We start from the raw sequence: 19,581 nt of genomic DNA, 5'->3' as shown, positions 1-19,581 counted from the left end.
AGCAGGAGCAAGCAAGAGTGTCTGTAGGGGGAGGTGCCACACACTTCTAAACCACCAATTCTCACGAGAACTCACTATCACAAAAACAGCACCAAGCCATGGGGGATCTGCCCCCACGATCCAAACACCTCCCACCAGGTCCCACCTCCAGCACTGAGGATTACAATTCAACAGAAGGTTTGAGCAGAGACAAATATCCAAACTATATTAATATATATTTTTACAGTTGTTAAATCCTCTTGCTGAATTGACTCCTTGACACATATATATATATATATATATATATATATATATATATATTTTTTTTTTTTTTTTTTTTTTTTTTTTTTGAGACAGAGTCTTGGTCTGTCACTCAGACTGGAGTGCAGTGGCCCGATCTCAGCTCACTGCAACCTCCATCTCCTGGGTTCAAGTGATTCTCCTCCCTCAGCCTCCCAAGTAGCTGGGATTACAGATGCCCACCACCACACCCAGCTAATTTTTGTATTTTTAATAGAGACAGGACTTCATCATGTTGGCCAGAGTGGTCTTAAACTCCTGGCCTCAGGTGATCCGCCCACCTCAGCCTCCCAAACTGCTAAGATTACAGGCATGAGCTACCAGGCCTGGCCCCTTTTATAATGATATAGTGACCGTCTTTGTCTCTTACAGTTTTTGTCCTGAAATCTATTTTGACTGATACAAGTATAGCTATTCCTGCTCTTCTGGTTTCCACTGGAATGGAATATCTTTTTCCACCATTTTGTTTTCAGTCTATGTGTACCTTTACAGGTAAAATGTGTTTCTTGTATGCAATAGATCACTGGATCTTTGGGGTTTTTTAATCCATTTAGCTACTCTATGTCTTTTGATTAGAGAGTTTGGTTTATTGACATTCAGTGTTATTACTGATAAGTAAGGACTTACTCCTGCTATTTTGTTATTTGTTTCTGGTTGTTTTGTGGCCTTCTCTTCCTTCTTTCCTTCCTGTCTTCCCTCTAGTGAAGCTGATTTTCTCCGGTGGTATGATTTAATTTCTGGCTTTTTATTTTGTGTATCTATCGTATGTTTTTTGATTTGAAGTTACCATGAGGCTTGCAAATACTATCTTACAATCATCATTTTAAACTGATGACAACAGTGATTGCATAAAGAAGCAAAAAGAAGACTAATAAAAACTTTAACTTTGTCCCCCTGCTTTTTAATCTTGTTTCTATTCATGCCTTATTGTAGTGTCTATATCCTGAAAAGTTATTTTTTATCAGTTCATCATTTGGTCTTTCTACTCAAGATATGAGCAATTTATATACAATAACAGATACACAATATTCTGTGTACTTATTATTACCAGTGAGTTTTATATCATCGTATTATTTCTTACTGCTCATTCACATCCTTTTCTTTCTGACTGAAGTACTCTCCTTAGCACTTCTTGTAGGACAAGTCTGGTGTTGATGAAATCTATCCATTTTTGTTTGTCTGGGAAAGTCTTTATTTCTCCTTCGTGTTTGAAGGCTATTTCCCTGAATACACTGCTATAGGATAAAAAATTTTTTCCTTCAGCACTTTAAACACATCATGCCACTCTCTCCTGGCCTGTAAAATTTCCACTGAAAAGTCTGCTGCCAAATCTATTAGAGCTCCACTGTAGGTTATTTGTTTCTTTTTTCTTGCTGCTTTTAGGACCTTTTCTTTATGGCCTTTGCTGGTTTGATTATTAAATGCCTTGAGTTAGTCTTCATTGGGTTAAATCTGCTTAGTGTTTCATAACCTCCTTACACTTTCATGTTCATATCTTTTTCTAGGTTTGAGAAGTTCTCTGGTATTATCCCTTTGAATAAACTTTTTACCCTTATCTCTTTCTCTACCTCCTCTTTAAGGACATGATTCTTACGTTTGCCCTTTTGAGGCTATTTCCTAGATATTATAGGTGTTCTTCATTCTTTTAGAGTATTCCTTTTTCTTTTGTCTCTGACTTTATATTTTCAAAGTTGTCTTTAAGCTCAGTAATTCTTTTATCAATTCTGTTACTAAGAGACTCTGATGCATTCTTCAGTACATCAATTGCATTTTTCAACTCTAGAATTTCTGCTTGATTCTTTTTAATTATTTCAATTTGTTTTTTAAATTTATCTGATAGTATTCTGAATTCCTTCTCTGTGTTATCTTGAACTTCTCTGAGTTTCTTCAAAACAGCTATTTTTAATTCTCTGTCTGAAAGGTCACCTATCTATGGATCCATTCTTCAGGATTTGTTCCTAGTGCCTTATTTAGTTTATTTGGTGAAGTCATGTTTTCCTGGATGGTCTGGACGCTTGTGGATGGTGGTTCATGTCTGGGCAATGAGGAGTTATGTATTTACTGTAGTCATCCCAGTCTGGGCTTATTTGTGCCTATCCTTCTTGGAAAGGCTTTCCAGGTGCACTGTCCATTTTTTAATTGGCATTTGTGCTTTTTTTTTTTTTTTTAATTGAGTTATAACAGTTCTTTACGTATTCTGGAAAAAAAGACTTTTATCAGAGATATTGTGGACATTTTCTCAGTCTATGGCTTGTTTTCATATTTTTCTTAACTATGTTTTTTGCAGCAAGGTTTTTCATTTTGATGAAGTCCAGTTTACATGCTTTTCATAGGGAATTTTTGTGCCTTGAGAAATTGTTATCACAAGTCACAAAAATTTCTCCTATGTTTTTCCCTAGTTTTAGTTTTAGCTTTAGCATATAGGTCTACTTTCCATTTTGAGTTAATTTTTGTATAAGGTGTGAAGTATAGGTGAATCTCAATTTTTTTTTCATATGGATATCCAGTTGTTCCAGTACCATTTGTTGAAAAGACTGTTCTTTCCTCTTTTAAATTACCTTGGGACTTTTGCAAAAATCAACTGACCATGTGAACTCTCTATGTTGCTACATTTACCTATATGTTTACCCTTAGGCCAAGATGACCCTATCTTGATTCCTGTAACTTTATACTAAGTCTTAAAAACCAAATACTATTGAATCTTCCATCCTTGTTCTTTTTTGAAAATTGTTTTGTCTATTCTAGGTCTTTTACCTTTCAGTATAACTTTTAGAATCAGTTTGTCAGTTACTAGATAAATGTCCACTGCAAGTCTTGATACTGACTGCACTGAATCTGCAGAACAACTTGGGGAGAAGTGACATACTAACATTGAGGATTCCAACCACAAACAGAGTACATTTCTCAATTTATTTAGATCTTTAATTTTTCTTGGCAATATTTTCTAGTTTTTCATGTACACATCTTGCACATATTTTGTTAAATTTATTCTACATATTTTATATTTTGATGCTGTTTTACTTATTTTTTTCATTTTCTAAATATTCATTGCCAGTATATAGAATACAACTGATTATATCAACTTTTAGTCTATGTCCTTGATAAGTCTGCTTATTGATTCTAGCAACTTTTTCTAGGTATACTCTTGTATTACCTTTAACCACTTCCTTTATAATCTGTATGCCTTTCATTTATTTTTCTTGCCTTATTATGGTGGCTAGGACTTTCAGTACAATGCTGAGTAAAAGTTTCTGTTCCTTGGCTGAGCGCAGTGGCTCACACCTGTAATTCTGGCACTTTGGGAGGCCGAGGCGCGCAGATCATGAGGTCAAAAGTTCAAGACCAGCCTGAGCAACATGGTGAAACCCCATCTCTACCAAAAATACACAAAAGTGGTGGATGTGGTGGTACGCACCTGTAATCCCAGCTACTCAGGAAGTTGAGGCGGGAGAATCACTTGAACCTGGGAGGTAGAGGTTGCAGTGGGCCAAGATCATGCCACAGCACTCCACCCTGGGTGACAGAGTGAGACTCCGTTTCAAAAAAAAAAAAAAAAAGCTTTTATTCGTGGTCTCAAAGGAAAAGGACTTAGTCTCTCACTTTTAAGCATGGTATCAGCTGTAGGTTTTTATAAAAGCTCTTACTAGCCTAAGAAAGCTTCCTTCTATTTTTAGTTTGCCATGTGTTGAGTGTTAAAATTTGGCAATGTTTTTTACTAGTCTACTGAGATAATCAGAGGGGTTTCATCCTTTATTATGTTTATGTGGTGGATTACACAAATTTTCTAATGTTAATTTTGCACTTCTGGTATAAACTTCATTTGAGCATAATGTGTTATTTTTTAACATATTGCTGGATTTCACTTGCTAATATTTTAAGAAATTTTACTTTTACATTCATGAGGAATATTGGCCTGTAGCTTAGTTTTCTTGTAATGTCTCTGTTTGGTATGACTATCAAAGTAACACTGGCCTCATAAAATGTGAAGTTTTCTCCTTATTTATTTATTTTATTTATTTATTTATTTTTGAGGCAGAGTCTCACTCTGTCACGAGTGCAGTGATGCGATCTCAGCTCACTGCAAGCTCCACCTCCCGGGTTCCTGCCATTCTCCCACCTCAACCTCCCAAGTAACTGGGACTACAGGTGCCTGCCACCATGCCCAGCTAATTTTGTTTTTGTATTTCTAATAGAGATGGGGTTTCACCTGTGTTAGGAAGGTCTCAATCTTCTGACCTCGTGATCCTGCTGCCTCGGCCTCCCAAACTGCTGGGATTACAGGTGTGAGCCAACACACCCGGCCGTTTTCTCTGTATTTTCTTAAGGACTTTAAGACTGTCCTTAATGATAAACTCTGAGAATATGGATCCATAAATTAATACATAGCATAATTAACTAAACCCAATTTCTTTTCCATCATTTTATGACCCAAATCCAAAACAATAAGTTTTTTTTTTTTTTTTAAATAGGTTCTCACTCTGTGGCCTGGGCTGGAGTACACTATACTGGCGCAATCAATCATGGCTCACTGCACTCTCAACCTTCTATATTCAAGCAATCCTCCTACCTCAGCATCCGACAAGCTGTGACTACAGGAGTGAACCATCTCACCTAGCTCTTTAAATGTTAAAACTGTGTCTTTTCATTTAAATTGCATTTCTTTTAGACTAATTTGGTCTGGCTTTTTTTTTAAATCACTCTAACCATCTCAGTTTCTTAATGTGCTTAGTCCATTTGTATTTTTTTAGTTAAAAAAAACAGAGACAGGGTCTCACTATGTTGGCCAGGTTAGTCTTGAACTTTTGGCCTCAAGCAATCGTCACACCTCAGCAGTCCATTTATATTTAATACATTCATATGATTAGATTTAAACTTACCATCTTGCTATTTATTTTCTATTTGTTCCATCTGTTTTTTGTTTTTTTCTCTTTTTCCTAACTTCTCTTAACTGTTTTTAATTACATTTGATTTATTTTATTAACCTGTTAAATTATTTCCTTTTCTTTTCTCAATGGTTGCTCCAGGGCAGAGGAAATTCCTGCAAACTTTTTCTTAAAAGGCCTAATAGTAAACATTTAGACTTTTAAGCAACATGTAGTTGTTCTCTATCACAACTACTCAACTCTGCCACTATAATGTAAAAGCAGCCATAGACAACCTATCAATGAATAGGTGTAGCTGTGTTCTAATAAAACTTTACTTACAAAAGCAAACAGTTGGCCCACAGGCAGTAGTTTGCTGACCCCAGCTCTAGGGTTTACAATATCCATCTTTATCACGGCACAGTTTACCTGCCAAAATTACACCACTTCACAAATTGTTTAAGAAACATACTTCCATTCTTCTTTCTCTTGTCCTTTGTGCTACTGTCATAAATTCTGATTCTCTGTATATTACAAAATCCATTATACCTTACTATTTTGACTTAGGTAATAATCTATTGAAGATTTTTTTAAATGAGAAAAAAAACTGCTTAATATTTATCGATATAGTTACTATTTTATGTTCTTCACTCCTCTGTGTATATCTGAGTTTCCATCTGGTATCTTTTTCTACCTGAAGAACTTCCTTTAATGTTTCTTACAGTGTAGGTCACTTAGACACAAATTCTCTCAATTTTTATTTAAAAAGATATTTAATTTGCCCTTGTTTTTGAAAATTATTTTCACTGAATATAGAATCCTAGTTCGGCAGATTTTCTTTCAACACTTTGAAGATGTTATTCTGTGTCTTCCAGTTTGCACTGTGTGATGAGCAGTCACCAGTTATACTTCTCTTTGTTCCCCTGTATATAAATTTATCTCCTTTTCTCTGGCTGCTTTTATGGTTTTTTATGATTTTCAGGTGTTTCCAATAATTTAATTGCAATATACCCTGGTATGGTTTTCTTTGTGTTCATCCTGCATGTGTTTCATTGAGTTTCTTGGACCATGAATTGAAATTTTTCTTCATATCTGAAAAATTTGGAGGCATTATTTTTTTAATTTTTTTTCTGCATCTCTTCCCCCGGACGTCTATTATTTTCTTCTGTGCTTAGATATGGATACTGTCTATTGTTTCATTTTCCTTTATTCAAGTATACTCATATTGAGTTCCGCAGTAATTAATTTTCTTTTAAGCCTATCCAATAAATTTTTTACTTCAGATAACATACTTTTCACCCTAGAAGTTCCTTTGGTTTTTTATTAGAATTTCCATTCTCTCCTTTTTGTGTTCATGTCTTTAATTCTTTGAACATACTAATAATAGTTATTTTAAAGTCCTTGCCTGTTAATGTCTGTAATTACTGGTTGTGTTTCTATTTAGGTGGCTTTTCTTATTATTATGAATCATATTTTTCAGTTTCTTGTCATCTAGTAATGTTCTTTGAATGTTGAACACTGTTATATTGTTGAGTATCTGGACTTAATGTCCTCCTTAAAGAAATATTATTGAGCTTTTCTCTGACAGACAGCTAATTTATTTGAAAAGCAGTTTGACATTTTTGAGGCTTGTTTTTCTGCTTAGGAAGGGCAGGTCTGAAGTAACTTCTACTCTAGGGCTAGGTTAGCCCTGCTACCATGGCTTGAGGTATCTACTAAGTGTAATTTTTTGAGAGACAGGGTCTCGCACTGCTGCCCGGACTGGGGTGCCATGGCACAATTATGGATCACAGCAGCCTCAACCTCCTGGGCTCAAGAAATCCTCTTGTCTCAGCCTCCAGAGTAGCTGAGACTATAGGTACTCACCACCACACTCAGCTAATTAGAAAAAAAAAAAAAATTATGGAGATGAGATCTGGCTAGGTTGCCCAGGCTGGTCTCGCACTCCTGGCCTCAAGTGATCCTCCTGCCTCAGCCTTCTAAAATGCTGGGATTACAGGCATGAACCACCCACACCCGGCCCAAGTACTGTTTTTGATAGTTGTTCATTTCACAGAGTCCCAGTAGTTTTTCTTTGTCTCATAGTTTTCTCAAAGAATTTCATCCTGTGCAGGCAGGCACAGCTTAGTATTCAGTTAAGACTCAAGGAAGGCAACACCTGTGCAGATATCTGGAGCTTTTTCTCAGCAAAGCTCTCTCCTCTCAGGTATTGTGCCTGTAAGTCCAGACACCTCAGTCTTCCTGAATTCTTACTTCTAACTCTTCAACTTAGCAACATTGTTGTGTACTTACTCTTCTTGAGATCTCCTTCTGTGTGTCATATCTGAAATTTCGACTCCACTCAAAAAGTCAGGGAAATCACAGAGATATTTATTTCCTCACTCTGAGATCTCAATCCTGCAATGCTTGTTTTCTAATGTTTGAAAATAATTGTTTGAAATATTTTGTTTGACACAGGGCGCTGTGGCTCATGCCTGTAATCCCAGCACTTTGGGAGGCCAAGGTGGGTGGATCATGAGGTCAGGAGATCGAGATCATCCTGGCTAACACGGTGAAACTCTGTCTCTACTAAAAATACAAAAAATTAGCCGGGCGTGGTGGTGCACGCCTGTAGTCCCAGCTACTCGGAGGCTGAGGCAGGAGAATGGCGTGAATTCGGGAGGGGGCGAGAACCCGGGAGGCGGCGCTTGCAGTGAGCTGAGATCGCGCCATTGCACTCCAGCCTGGGCAACAAAGCGAGACTCCGTCTCAGAAAAAAAAAAAAAGAAAGAAAGAAATACTTTGTCTGGTTTTCTAGTTGTTTATTGTAGAAAGCCTAGTTAGATATCAGTTACTCTATCACAGCTTGAAAGCGAAATCCACAAGTTTCAAAGTTTTCATTTTAGACATTTAATACTTCAATCCATCTGGACTTTTTTGTTGTAAATATGGTGTAGGATCGTGATCCAACTTCGACTTTTTTTCAAATAAACATTTTTTTCTGGATCCATGTATTCAATGGTACCCACTACTTTCCTTACTAATTTGGGATTGCATCTCTACCACATAACAAAGTTTCATACATGCATGGGTCTTTTTCTAAGCACTCATTTTTATTCCACTAGTTAATCTGTCCATCCCTGTGCTATCACACTCTCAATTATTATTACAAGTCTTAATACCTCCTAGGGTAAATCCTCTTTCCCTCTTTCCTGTTCATCATCTTTAAATGGGCCCTACTTCTTCTTAGTCCTTACTTTTTCACGTAACATTTTTGACCCATTGAGTGTTGTGAATAAGCCTGTTGTAATGTGTATTGGACTACCATTGAATCTACAAATCAATACAGGGAGAACTGACATTTTTATAATATTAAATATTATTTCCCAAATATGGTATATCTCTCCATTCATTTAAAATCAATCTTCCTTAATATTTTTATAAAGTTTTTATTTTCCTTATATAGGTCTTATAATTCTTTGTTACATTTATTCTATAATACACAATATTCTCTGATACTATTAACAATATCCACTCTTTCATTATATTTCTGGTAATCTACTCGTGGTATAAATAAATGCAACCTACTGTTGTATCTTAATATTTTATCAAGCCACCCTGCTAAATTCTATCATATCTAACAGTCTGTAATCTCATCCCCTCTACCCACATTGCCAATACATCAGTACAAGCCCCTATCACTTCTCAACTGAGTAACTACAACAACTTCTCATTAGTCTCCTAAACTCTAGTCTTAAACTCTACCCCCATGTTAAAAATTCTTTACTGATCTTTCTGTCTCCTTGGCCTTCGTATGTACTGTTCCTCCTGCTTGGAATAGTCTTTCCATATCTTCGTGGCCAACCTAACTCCTACTTATTCTTAAGGTCTGATTATTGCCTTCAAATACTTATCAGGCTAGATCAGCTATTCCTCTTATGTGTAGAATATCATCCTATACTTAATCCTCTTCTATCTCCCACAACTCTAAATTGTTTCTCTGTGTCTCCAATTAAACGATAAACTTTTGAGAATAAGCCTTCATCGTAATCTCCACATATTCCCAGAACTTTCCACAGTCTCTGACATATGGCAGAAGATCAATATGTATCTCTTCAATATATGTAAAAATAAAATCTCACTTAATACTAGAAAGACCCACCTGAAACAGAACTGTTTATGCCATTTTACTGATCAAGGAATAGATCTGAATACAAATATTCATGGCTCAGGAAACATTACTCTACCATACTACTTTTAGAAAGGATGTCCAAAATATACAATAAATGTTTTATCATAAAAGAAAAAATGTTTTCTCATTTTGAACTTATGTTTTGAATAACTATAACCTGTCACCTATGACTAAAGAAAAAGGAGGGGAAAAAAAGAAGAATTAAAATATGAAAAGCCCTGAGATTTTTATTAACATGACTAATCAGATTGTCTGTCAACACACAACGTTCAGTGTTGAAAATGAGGAATACCTTGGCAAGCCAAGGCAAGTGGTCACTCTAATTTTAATACTAATATAAATATTTACATTTATATAAAACATTTGTTTTCTTTTATAACAAAATATGTAAAGGATAGTATATTTTAGACGTGTAATTTTTCTTGGGTCACATATATTTGTATTCAAACCTCAGCCCCATCTTTTTGTTACTGGCCTGTTACCTGGCCTCTTTGAGCATTAAAAACCACTCCCCATAGTGGTATAAATCTTTCAGAAATTCTAGAACATACATTTTTAAATGTAGATATACATCCTCAAGTTCATTTCCATTTCCTAAATGCAAGCTAATGTTAAAATCCTTACCTGTGTTACTTCCTCTACACCAGTCATCTGGTATTTCCTCATTCTTTCAAATACTGAATGATCTGCACAGCCCCCCTGAGGACCGTATTTATGGGGATAGTCTAAAATACAAAAAAGAAACATCGTTACTGTCACATATTTAGGTATAACCAATTATAAATAATTTTTATTTATAAATCTTATAAATAAAAATTTAACTGTCTTAACTAATGAAAACCGTAAATGTTTATTGAGTACCTATGGAAAAGGCATTATGCTAGGCATTTTAATGTTAAAACCTAGCAGGTTCCTAAGTTCTCCCTCAATAAAAACCACTGGTCTTGAGCTTTTTGTCATACAGATGATTTGTGATTTCTAAAAAAGGACAGTAATCACTCATTATTCTGACCCTATCATCAATATACTGAATTTGGCTGTCATCAAGAGAATATCTATGTTTCTGGTTCATCATCTGGCAGGGGTCAAGAGAATCCTTCTGCAGCATTCCTGACCTCCATCAGGAGGACACTAGCAAAAATAAAGGAGAACCCCAAAACTCTTCCTATTCTTGGGAAGATACTCCCCCACCCCTCATTTCACAAAACACGACTTTCTACCACTTTCTCCCTTAGGACCATTAAGACTATTCTCACAGTAGCTCAATTTTTACAGTCATGAGACTATATCACTGACTACCTCAACTTATTACAGGCATTTGTTGTCACCCAAGTCACTACTGCCCTTATTTCCTTATTTTTAGATCCTGACCCACTGTCAGTCTCTCTGACACCACCCCATCATCATGACTGATGACATCATTCATCATTCACTCGTCATCATTCATCATTCATGACGATGATCTTTCCAATACACTCAGTTCTTTTCTCCAATCATTTTTTTCCTACCTCAGCTTCTCATTTCCGTAATTACACTTCTGAACTTGTCATTATTGGTAACTGAAAATGCTTCATAATCTCAACTTCCAGTATTCTACTTTCTTTCCACCACTTATCTTTTCAGCACATTCCCTCTAGGCTGCAACAACCCTTTAACATCAGTAAGACCCTTTAATTCAATGCTACCACCTTCTTGTCTATCACAAGATATTCTTTTTCTTCCTTATTTAGTTTAAATCCCATAGTCAAGGCCGGGCGCGGTGGCTCACGCCTGTAATCCCAGCACTTTGGAAGGCCGAGGCGGGCGGATCACAAGGTCAGGAGATCGAGACCATGGTGAAACCCCGTCTCTACTAAAAATAGAAAAAAATTAGCCGGGCGCAGTGGTGGGCGCCTGTAGTCCCAGCTACTCGGGTGGCTGAGGCCGGAGAATGGCGTGAACCCGGGAGGAGGAGCTTGCAGTGAGCCGAGATTGCGCCATTGCACTCCAGCCTGGGCGAAGAGCGAGACTCCGTCTCAAAAAAAAAAAAAAATAAATAAATAAATAAATCCCATAGTCAATTATTATTATAATTACACCACTGCATTCACCATCAACTCCCTTGTGCTCCACCCCAACACCCTTGAAGGGAGTTGATGGTGAATGCAGTGGTGTCTTTCTTACTTCAGAAGTGTAACTATGGAGGAGAGAAGCTCCTCCTGAAGCTGAATGAGGCTAAAGAAAAACTAGTAATTATGACCAGTCTCATTTAAAAGTCATAATCTATAACCTCAAGCAGTTCCTTAATGCCAGCTAGCAACTGAATTTCCAGTCTATTCTCAATTTCATTCACCTAGTTAACACCAGGCAGTTCTTACTTTGCCACACCAGTAACTGCCAGTCATAAAACTGACCATGCAAGCTGAAACTATGCAAAATGATCTTAATAATCAACGGGGAAAAAATTACAATTGTTCTGTGACCTTTAAAATCTTTTGTCAAAACACTAAAACTCACTTACCATTGGTTATTAATGTATAGGGGAACAAAAAAATAAAACATTTATTTAGTACACTGTTACTTAAAACATTAGAATTTTAAAAGAATTAGTGTTTTATTTCTTCATAAATTGAATTTCAAATATCATGAATTAAAAATATAAATTCCTTTTGAAAACTTGAAACTTAGGGTAAAAAAAATTTCCAAATATTTCCAAAGCAACAAAACAGTATTTATATATGCTTCAAATTCTGTCAGCACAAAACTCTCCCAATAGAAAGGGTCAAGCATACAATTTTTCCCATATACTTTCAAAACTTCTAAACGACACTGTTTTCCTTGGTCACCACATTAACTATAAAAATGGACAATGACATTTTCCCTCTAAAATTACTAACAATATAATCCTCATTTCTAGAAAAAGCCTTTGTTCAACTAATGAATAAGCCCTCATTGAGATGCTAAATCATAGGATGCACTGTAGTTCCCCCGAAAAGGCCAAACAGCATATTCTTTCACAAAGAATGAGTCATGGGTGTAGAATATTCAGCCTATTTAAAACAAAGATCAGCTTCAGATCTATTGCCTTTCTTCCAGTTCCTCTGCCAGCCTCTTGCTTTTGTTTTGCTGTTCAAGACACAAATATAAATAGTACATATATTGTGATTCTACCTCAAGCAGGAAATAGCTCTAGTTAACTCTCAATCATCCACTCTTTTGAGGAGGAATATTTACAGTTCAGATTCTCTGTCAAAAAGAACTAGGCATAAAATACTCACTTTTTGCATCCTCACTACTTCCAGCAGGGTACCCCTCCACCTTATGTGACTGGCAGCTCAGAAACTTAACTGCTAGGTCCAAGGCCCTGGCTATGAGATGACTCTCTAATAGTCAAAACTGGGTGGTAATCCCTCCAATAATATGCCATGAATCACCAAATCCAATTTTTAAAAATCTACATTAATTGAATTTAAAATAGAATGACTTCTAAAGAATAATATTATTTTGCATAAAAATTACTTTTGTTAATATCCAGAGTATCATGGGGTGGGGTCCTTATCCATGAAAATCGCCATATATTCCTAAAGTTGCCAACATCAACAAGGATTCACTGATGGAGAGTAGAAGAAAGGATAGGCTTTTTTTTTTTTCTTTTGAGAAGAAATGAAAAGTTTGGAGACAGGAAAGAACTCCAAATGTTCTTCCTCCTAAGTCCAGTGGATGGGAGGTCCTTTCTCCCTAGTACCAATTCCCATGTCTTCCCAATCCCCATGTCTAATTTCTGTTTTGGGAGGGTAAGTGGGCATAAGAAAAGCACAGAGTGATTGTCCCTTGAAAAAGGAGGAAGTTGAAGATGACCCCACTTTCCACATGCACTTACAACACTGATCTCTCTGGAAACAGAGATGAGGAGGAGGGCCAGGCATGTCACTCCCCACCCCATGGGTTTTAGAAAGAAAGGGTTAGTATTGGCAGCCAAAGGGATAATGGGAGTCAGGTCAACCAGAGAAATGTTGCTTTATTGTTCTGATCAATTACAAATAGAATTACTCGACTCTAAAGTGTTTAAGCAAGAACCTTAGCCCTATTCATTATTGTATGGATAGTTTCTAAAAGTGTCTTGTACAGATTAGGCCCTCAAAAAATGTTGATTAACAAATTAATCAGTTGTTAAACCTGTAAAACTTACAACTGACACTTGGAATGAAAACTTGTAACATACCAACTTTAAGTGTCCATTATTTACATGTATTTGACTTGGGACTATACAGTTATACACAGGGATAAATGGGTGACTCTAGGCCAAAGAACATGTGAATCTCTTTTCCTTTCTCTAGTTCCCAAGCTGTGACAACTGAAAAGAAATATTGTTGCAGCCAGAGTAACAGGGCTGACCCTTCTGTGATCACAGATTCTCTCCTCTAGCAATCAAAAGATCTCCAAGGTTCAAGTCAAATTCCACCTCCCCAGGGAAGTCTTCCTAAATCTCCCTAAAGCTCCCTCACTGAGGTAGTATGCACTACCCCAGGGCTTTGATGACATTCTTGTTGTAGCATTTACCACATTTTGACTCTCTATTACTGAAAATTCCCCTGAAGGTTTTTAATCTTCAGGGGAAATTTTAAAATTCTCTTTCCTGTATATTCACAAAACAATAAATACTTGTTGAATTTAATTTTTCAGCCAGTATCTGGTTTCTATGCCTCTTTTCAAAGGTCATCTGGTAACCAAAGACCTGTAAACTGCTGGTTCCCTTAACCTCCTTTTAGCCTTCATTCCACCTACAATAAATAGAATTGTCTAACACTTTAAATTGTTTCTACAGCAAAGTGTGCTCTAAATTCCTAACTACTTTACAGATTGACTATAACATACAGAACATTCAAAATTAAGACCTGTGTACACATAAATTTCCTAATCACATGTCAATGTTATTTTTAATTGCATTAATTTATTAAGCAAACAAATAAGAAAAATTATTATATGCCAAACAACAGGGATACAAAAATAAATGACAAAGAACATGCATTCTCAAGAGCTTTCAGTCTAGCTGAGGTGTCCAACATGTAAACAAGCATGGCATTTAAGTATCAACTTCCCAAGTGTTAAGGTCTCCCTGCAATCATTCACAGGTTATTAAACACAGGTTGAATTTAATTTACTCATCCAGTCAACAGCTGGTTTCCTTCCATGCCTCTCAAAGGTCAGTCATATGACCAAGACCTGTAACCTACTGGATTCAAAAGATAAGGAAGACTCATCAATACATAAACAGCAGTAAAGAGAGGATACCCAGAACTGTGAGGTCTGGAAAAAATTCTAGGAGATTACACCTAAGTTGTATTATCAGCTTGGAGGAGAGAGAATGTATATGCTGCATATGCTACTAGGTTAAATTAAAATTATTTGGGTATTTTGCTTGTCTTGTTTCCAAATGCCCCCTCTCTAGAGCTCAGGCAACACAGCAAGACTTTTTGGTCCTTAGTAGTTATTTCATCCCCTTGCCTCTTCAAAATTTATCTTCTCTTTAATCAAGTAATACTTGATGAGTTAATACAAAAAACCTTATAGTAATTTTGTCTGTAGTAACCCAACCCAACTGTCCCTTAACAGGCAAATGTATTAATAAATCATGGTATCCACACAACAGACTACTATTTATCAACAAAAAATTAACTTTTAATACATACAACATGGATGAATTCCAAAATACTTATGCTGAGTTAAAGCCAGATTTTCTTAAAGAGTACGTAATGTATAATTGTGTTTATATAACATTTTAGAAAGCACAAACTAACCTAGAGATCAGTGCAAGAGGGTAGCAGGGAGTAGAGGAGAGAATTACACTGAAAGCTTTTGGGGGTGATAGGCATGTTCACTATCTTAAATGCTATGATAGTTTTATAGACATAAGCATATGTTGAAAGTTATCAAATTATATACTTTATATATAAGCAGCTTATTGCTATCAATTTTTCCTCAATTAAGCTGTTAAAAGAGTAATACTGACTAAAGAGATGTGACAATCAACGGCAATGTGTAGACCTTGATTAAATCCTGTATTAAAAAAAAAAAAAAAAAATAGGAGACACTTTTGTTAAGTAATTGGGGAAGTGTGTCCACAGACTATACACTAAGGTATTATTAAGTCAATATTTAATTTATAGGTCTAACAGTATAAATCTATGTAACCTTTTTAAAGAGATATCTGGCAATATATATCAAAATGCAAATGTCTCACAATGCTACTTCTAGGAAATTAATCTTAAGAAAATAACCATAAAAATATTGAGGGGAGAAAATATGTGCAAGAATGTTACCTGTTGCAATTTTTAACAGTAAAAAAGAGGAAACAATCTACACATCCATTAGTTGGCAGGTTGGTAAATAATACATTTATCAAGGAAACAACAAAATTTTATGTAGCCATTTAAAGGAAAAATGTAGAGCTATGTTTATCGACACAGAAAGAGATCTAAGATATACTGTAAACGAAATTTAAAATGGCATGTGAGATGTGAAGGGCTATTCACAAAAATGTTAATGGGGTGGACATATTTCATTTTAATTTACTTAATTTACATAAAAGAATACTTAATTTACTTAAGCAAAATACTTAATTTACATATAAGAATAGCCATTTTATATAGTCATTTGGTAATCAGCACAAAAATATTTTATTTTATTTTTACTTTTTATTTCTCTCAGCCATGATCCATCAAGATAGTTCCACCTTTAAAGGAAAAGTAGTTCAGAACCATTAACTTTTAGAAGAGATAAGAGATATTAGCACCATGATCTAACACCCTCATTTTATACCTGAAGAAAATGAGACCAAGAAAAAGTACATTACCTGTATAAGGTTATAAAGCCATTTTAATATATCACCTTGATTTTATTTCTAACTCTTTTCATACGTATGTCATGCCTTAGTTCTTTAACATATTACCTTCTGTGCTTTCTCCCTACCATGTACCATGACCACTAACTTGTATGGTCTTGAGCAAACAAATGAAAACCAAAAAACAGTTTTAACTAGTAGATCTACAAGCTTGCCTATAAAAAATGATACTAAGAAGTCTCTAGAAGCTAAAACCAATAAAATCCACATCGGTGAATTCTAGACTTATGTTCAAATATAAACACAAGATAGCAAGACGGCTTTATGGAGATTTTCTATCTAATCCCCCAATTTATAAATCATGAAGAGAATATAACATTTCTATAATAAACCAGATCTCACAATGCCTCTTTAGAAGCAGCTCTTTCCAGGGCCAGAGTCCTGGACCAATATCCTCAGGCACTCTTACAAGGTCACTGGTACAAACATCAATCTTTGAATTATGCTACAAGAGATGTGAAAGCCTGAGGTTTAGCTCCGAGTATTCCTAGGACATATACGTACGCATACTCCTAAATGCTATTTCTTCTAGTTTTTCTATAACTTATCACTCATAAGAGTTGAGCCTTGGCCAGGCATGGTGGCTCACACCTGTCATCTTAGCACTTCGGGAGGCCGTGGCAGGAGGATCACTTGAGCTCAAGAGCTCGAGACAAGCCTGGCAACATAGTGAGACCTCTATAAATATATATACATATTGTTTCCAGTGAGCCTAAAATATAAATTTGCCTTTTCAGTAGTAAATATGGCTCACCTTCAAAATCAATACCAAAAATAACTCTTTTGTTTAATCTTTACTGTCATTGTCTCTATTGTCATTAAGTTCTTGCCTTTTAGCAGCCTTTAAACTCTCCTAACTCAAAACGTAAAAGAAATAAAGCACTGGAGTGGAAGCCAAAAGACACGGATCCATGTCATACTGCACAAGTTTTATAACTCTAGGCTTCAGTTTCCGTCATCTTTAGAGGGTTGAATTCTAGTGCATTTTACAATACTAAAATTATAAAATTTCTTATTCAATTTATCTGTAAAACACTTCAAACACTACAAAATCATGAGAAGATAGTTCTCAAAAGAAAAAAACAAAAATTTCAAATATAATTTTACTTGTTAGGGTGACTTTCAAAGTTGCTTTACAACATAAAAGCTTTTTTTATTTTCAAATAATCATGTATTTCTGATAGCCATTACAGTACACTGACCTCCAAAGAGACAGTGCTGGGGCAAGTGACAGCCAGATGAGCACTAGGTGACTCTGTGCTTCTCTGAGGAAAAATAACTAAACTTGGTAAAAGAAGATCCTAAGAAGCCAAGAGGCAAAATGTCATCATATGCATTCTTAGAGCAAACTTTCAGGACGAGAACAAGCAGCAGCACTCATGCTTCAGTTAACTTCTCGGAATTTTCAAAAAGTGCTCAGAGAGGTGGAAAACTGTATCTGCTAAAGAGAAAGGAAAATCTGAAGACATGACAAAGGGGACAAGGATGGCTATTAAAGAGAAATTTATATCCCTCCTAAAGAAGAAACAAAAAAGGTTAGGGATCCCAATGTACTCAAGAGGGCTCCTTCAGTCTTTTTATTTTGTTCTGAGTACTGCCCAAAAATCTAAGGAGAATATCCAAACCTATCCATTGGTGATGTTCCAAAGAAACTTGGAAAGAAGTCAGTAAGGTACATATGACAAGCAGCCTTATGAAAAGAAGGCTGTGAAGCTGAAGAAAAACTAAGAAATGGATATTGCTGCATACTGAGCTAAAGGAAGGCCTGATGCAGCAAAAAGAAAAAAAAAGCAGGGGGGGAGACGTCAATGCTGAAAAAAAAAGAAGAGGAAGGTGAGGAAGTTGAAAAGAATAAGGAAAAGGAGGACGAAGAGGATAAGGAAGAGGAGGAAGATGAAGATGATCATAATGAATAAGCTGGTTCTAGCACAGTGTTTGTCCTTGTTTACAAATTATTTAACATCCCTATACACAACTCACTCCTTTTAAAGCCTTTAAAGGTAAGGCTTTGTTTTTAAACTGTACAGTTAACACACTAACAGTTAACCACACTACCAAATGTGTCTCTAGATAGCCCATCCTTGAGAGTCAGTTGATGAGAGAGCAAAAAGAAAAAAAATACAGATAGATGGAAGGACAGACAGACAGTCCATCCTGGTGGTATTTTCAATAACCATTAACTTTGCCTAAATCAGTATGAGAGTTGTAAGCCAGCATGAAAATCTAAAACAGGTTCTTATTGGTGCACAGCACAAATGAGTTATATATGGAGATGGTAGTTTTTCATCTTCATTTCTCTCTGATGCAGCTTATACAAAATAAGTATTACTCTTAACTGAATACCACTCTGTAATTGCCAAAAAAAAAAAAGCTGCAGCTGTTTTTTTGACACTGTAAATGCTTCTAATAACAATTTTTTAGTTTTAAAACTCTTATATTTCTGAAATAATTCATTGTATTTCATTACAGCTAAAATATTTCATATTGATGTTTTAAGACAAATATATATGAATATACATGTATACATATACATACATATATAACCAATCAGAAAAGAACCTGATCTAAAATTTTCAACTGTTATCCCATTTATATAAAGTTACATAATATGAAATGCATAATATGCATAATATGAAAAGTCTAAGCATATTTTCTCCAGATTCTGCTAAAAACAATTAAGTCCCTCACTGTCTCTTGTTTTTTTATTATTTTTTTTCTGAGACAGAGTCTCGCTCTGTCACCCAGGCTGGAGTGCAGGCGATCTCGGCTCACTGCAAGCTCCGCCTGCTGGGTTCACACCATTCTCCTGCCTCAACCTCTCAAGTAGCTGGGACTAGAGGTGCCCGCCACCATGACCGGCTAATTTTTTGTATTTTTAGTAGAGACGGGGTTTCACTGTGTTAGCCAGGATGGTCTCGATCTCCCGACCTCATGATCCACCCGCCTCGGCCTCCCAAAGTGCTGGGATTACAGGCGTGAGCCACCAAGCCCGGCCACTATCTCTTTTTCTGTGACTTTTTTTAAGTTTCCAATGTAGTATCCTACATTTCTAATTAAATATTACTCTTTAAATAACTCCCGTATCTTGTGGCCTTCTCAACTTTTCGGCTTTTGTGTCTGTGAGTTGTTTAGAAAAATTAATTTATACTTCCCTAGAGATTAACTCAGAAAAAAAGGAAAAGACAGAGTCAACAATACCACTAAATTTTTATATTTCTTTCAAATACTATCACTGTGTATAAATAAGTTCAGTATTTAACGTCAATGCTTAGTAAAGCATACAAATTAAAACATATAGTAGAGAGATTAATCAATACACTTATATGCACTGTAGGAGTTCAGAAGTCAAACAATCAGAGCACTCCACACCTCAACTTTTCAGCTGGCTA

At 35.8% G+C, this 19,581-nt stretch overlaps 1 protein-coding gene across 1 annotated transcript in view; it reads right to left on the bottom strand.

Moving 5' to 3' along the window:
- Positions 1 to 19,581, bottom strand: part of LOC105489609 (ADAM metallopeptidase domain 10) — a 154,266-nt gene that overhangs the window by 58,182 nt on the left and 76,503 nt on the right. Inside the window, exon 5 of the mRNA XM_011754544.2 lies at positions 9,937 to 10,037. Within this exon, the coding sequence (XP_011752846.2) occupies positions 9,937 to 10,037 (101 nt within the window). The remainder of the gene's footprint in view (positions 1 to 9,936; positions 10,038 to 19,581) is intronic.

Source organism: Macaca nemestrina, chromosome 7 (assembly GCF_043159975.1).
Source record: "Macaca nemestrina isolate mMacNem1 chromosome 7, mMacNem.hap1, whole genome shotgun sequence".
Taxonomy (NCBI): Eukaryota; Metazoa; Chordata; class Mammalia; order Primates; family Cercopithecidae; genus Macaca; species Macaca nemestrina.
Note: the sequence above shows the minus strand (reverse complement) of the source record. Positions and strands in the feature narration are given on the sequence as shown.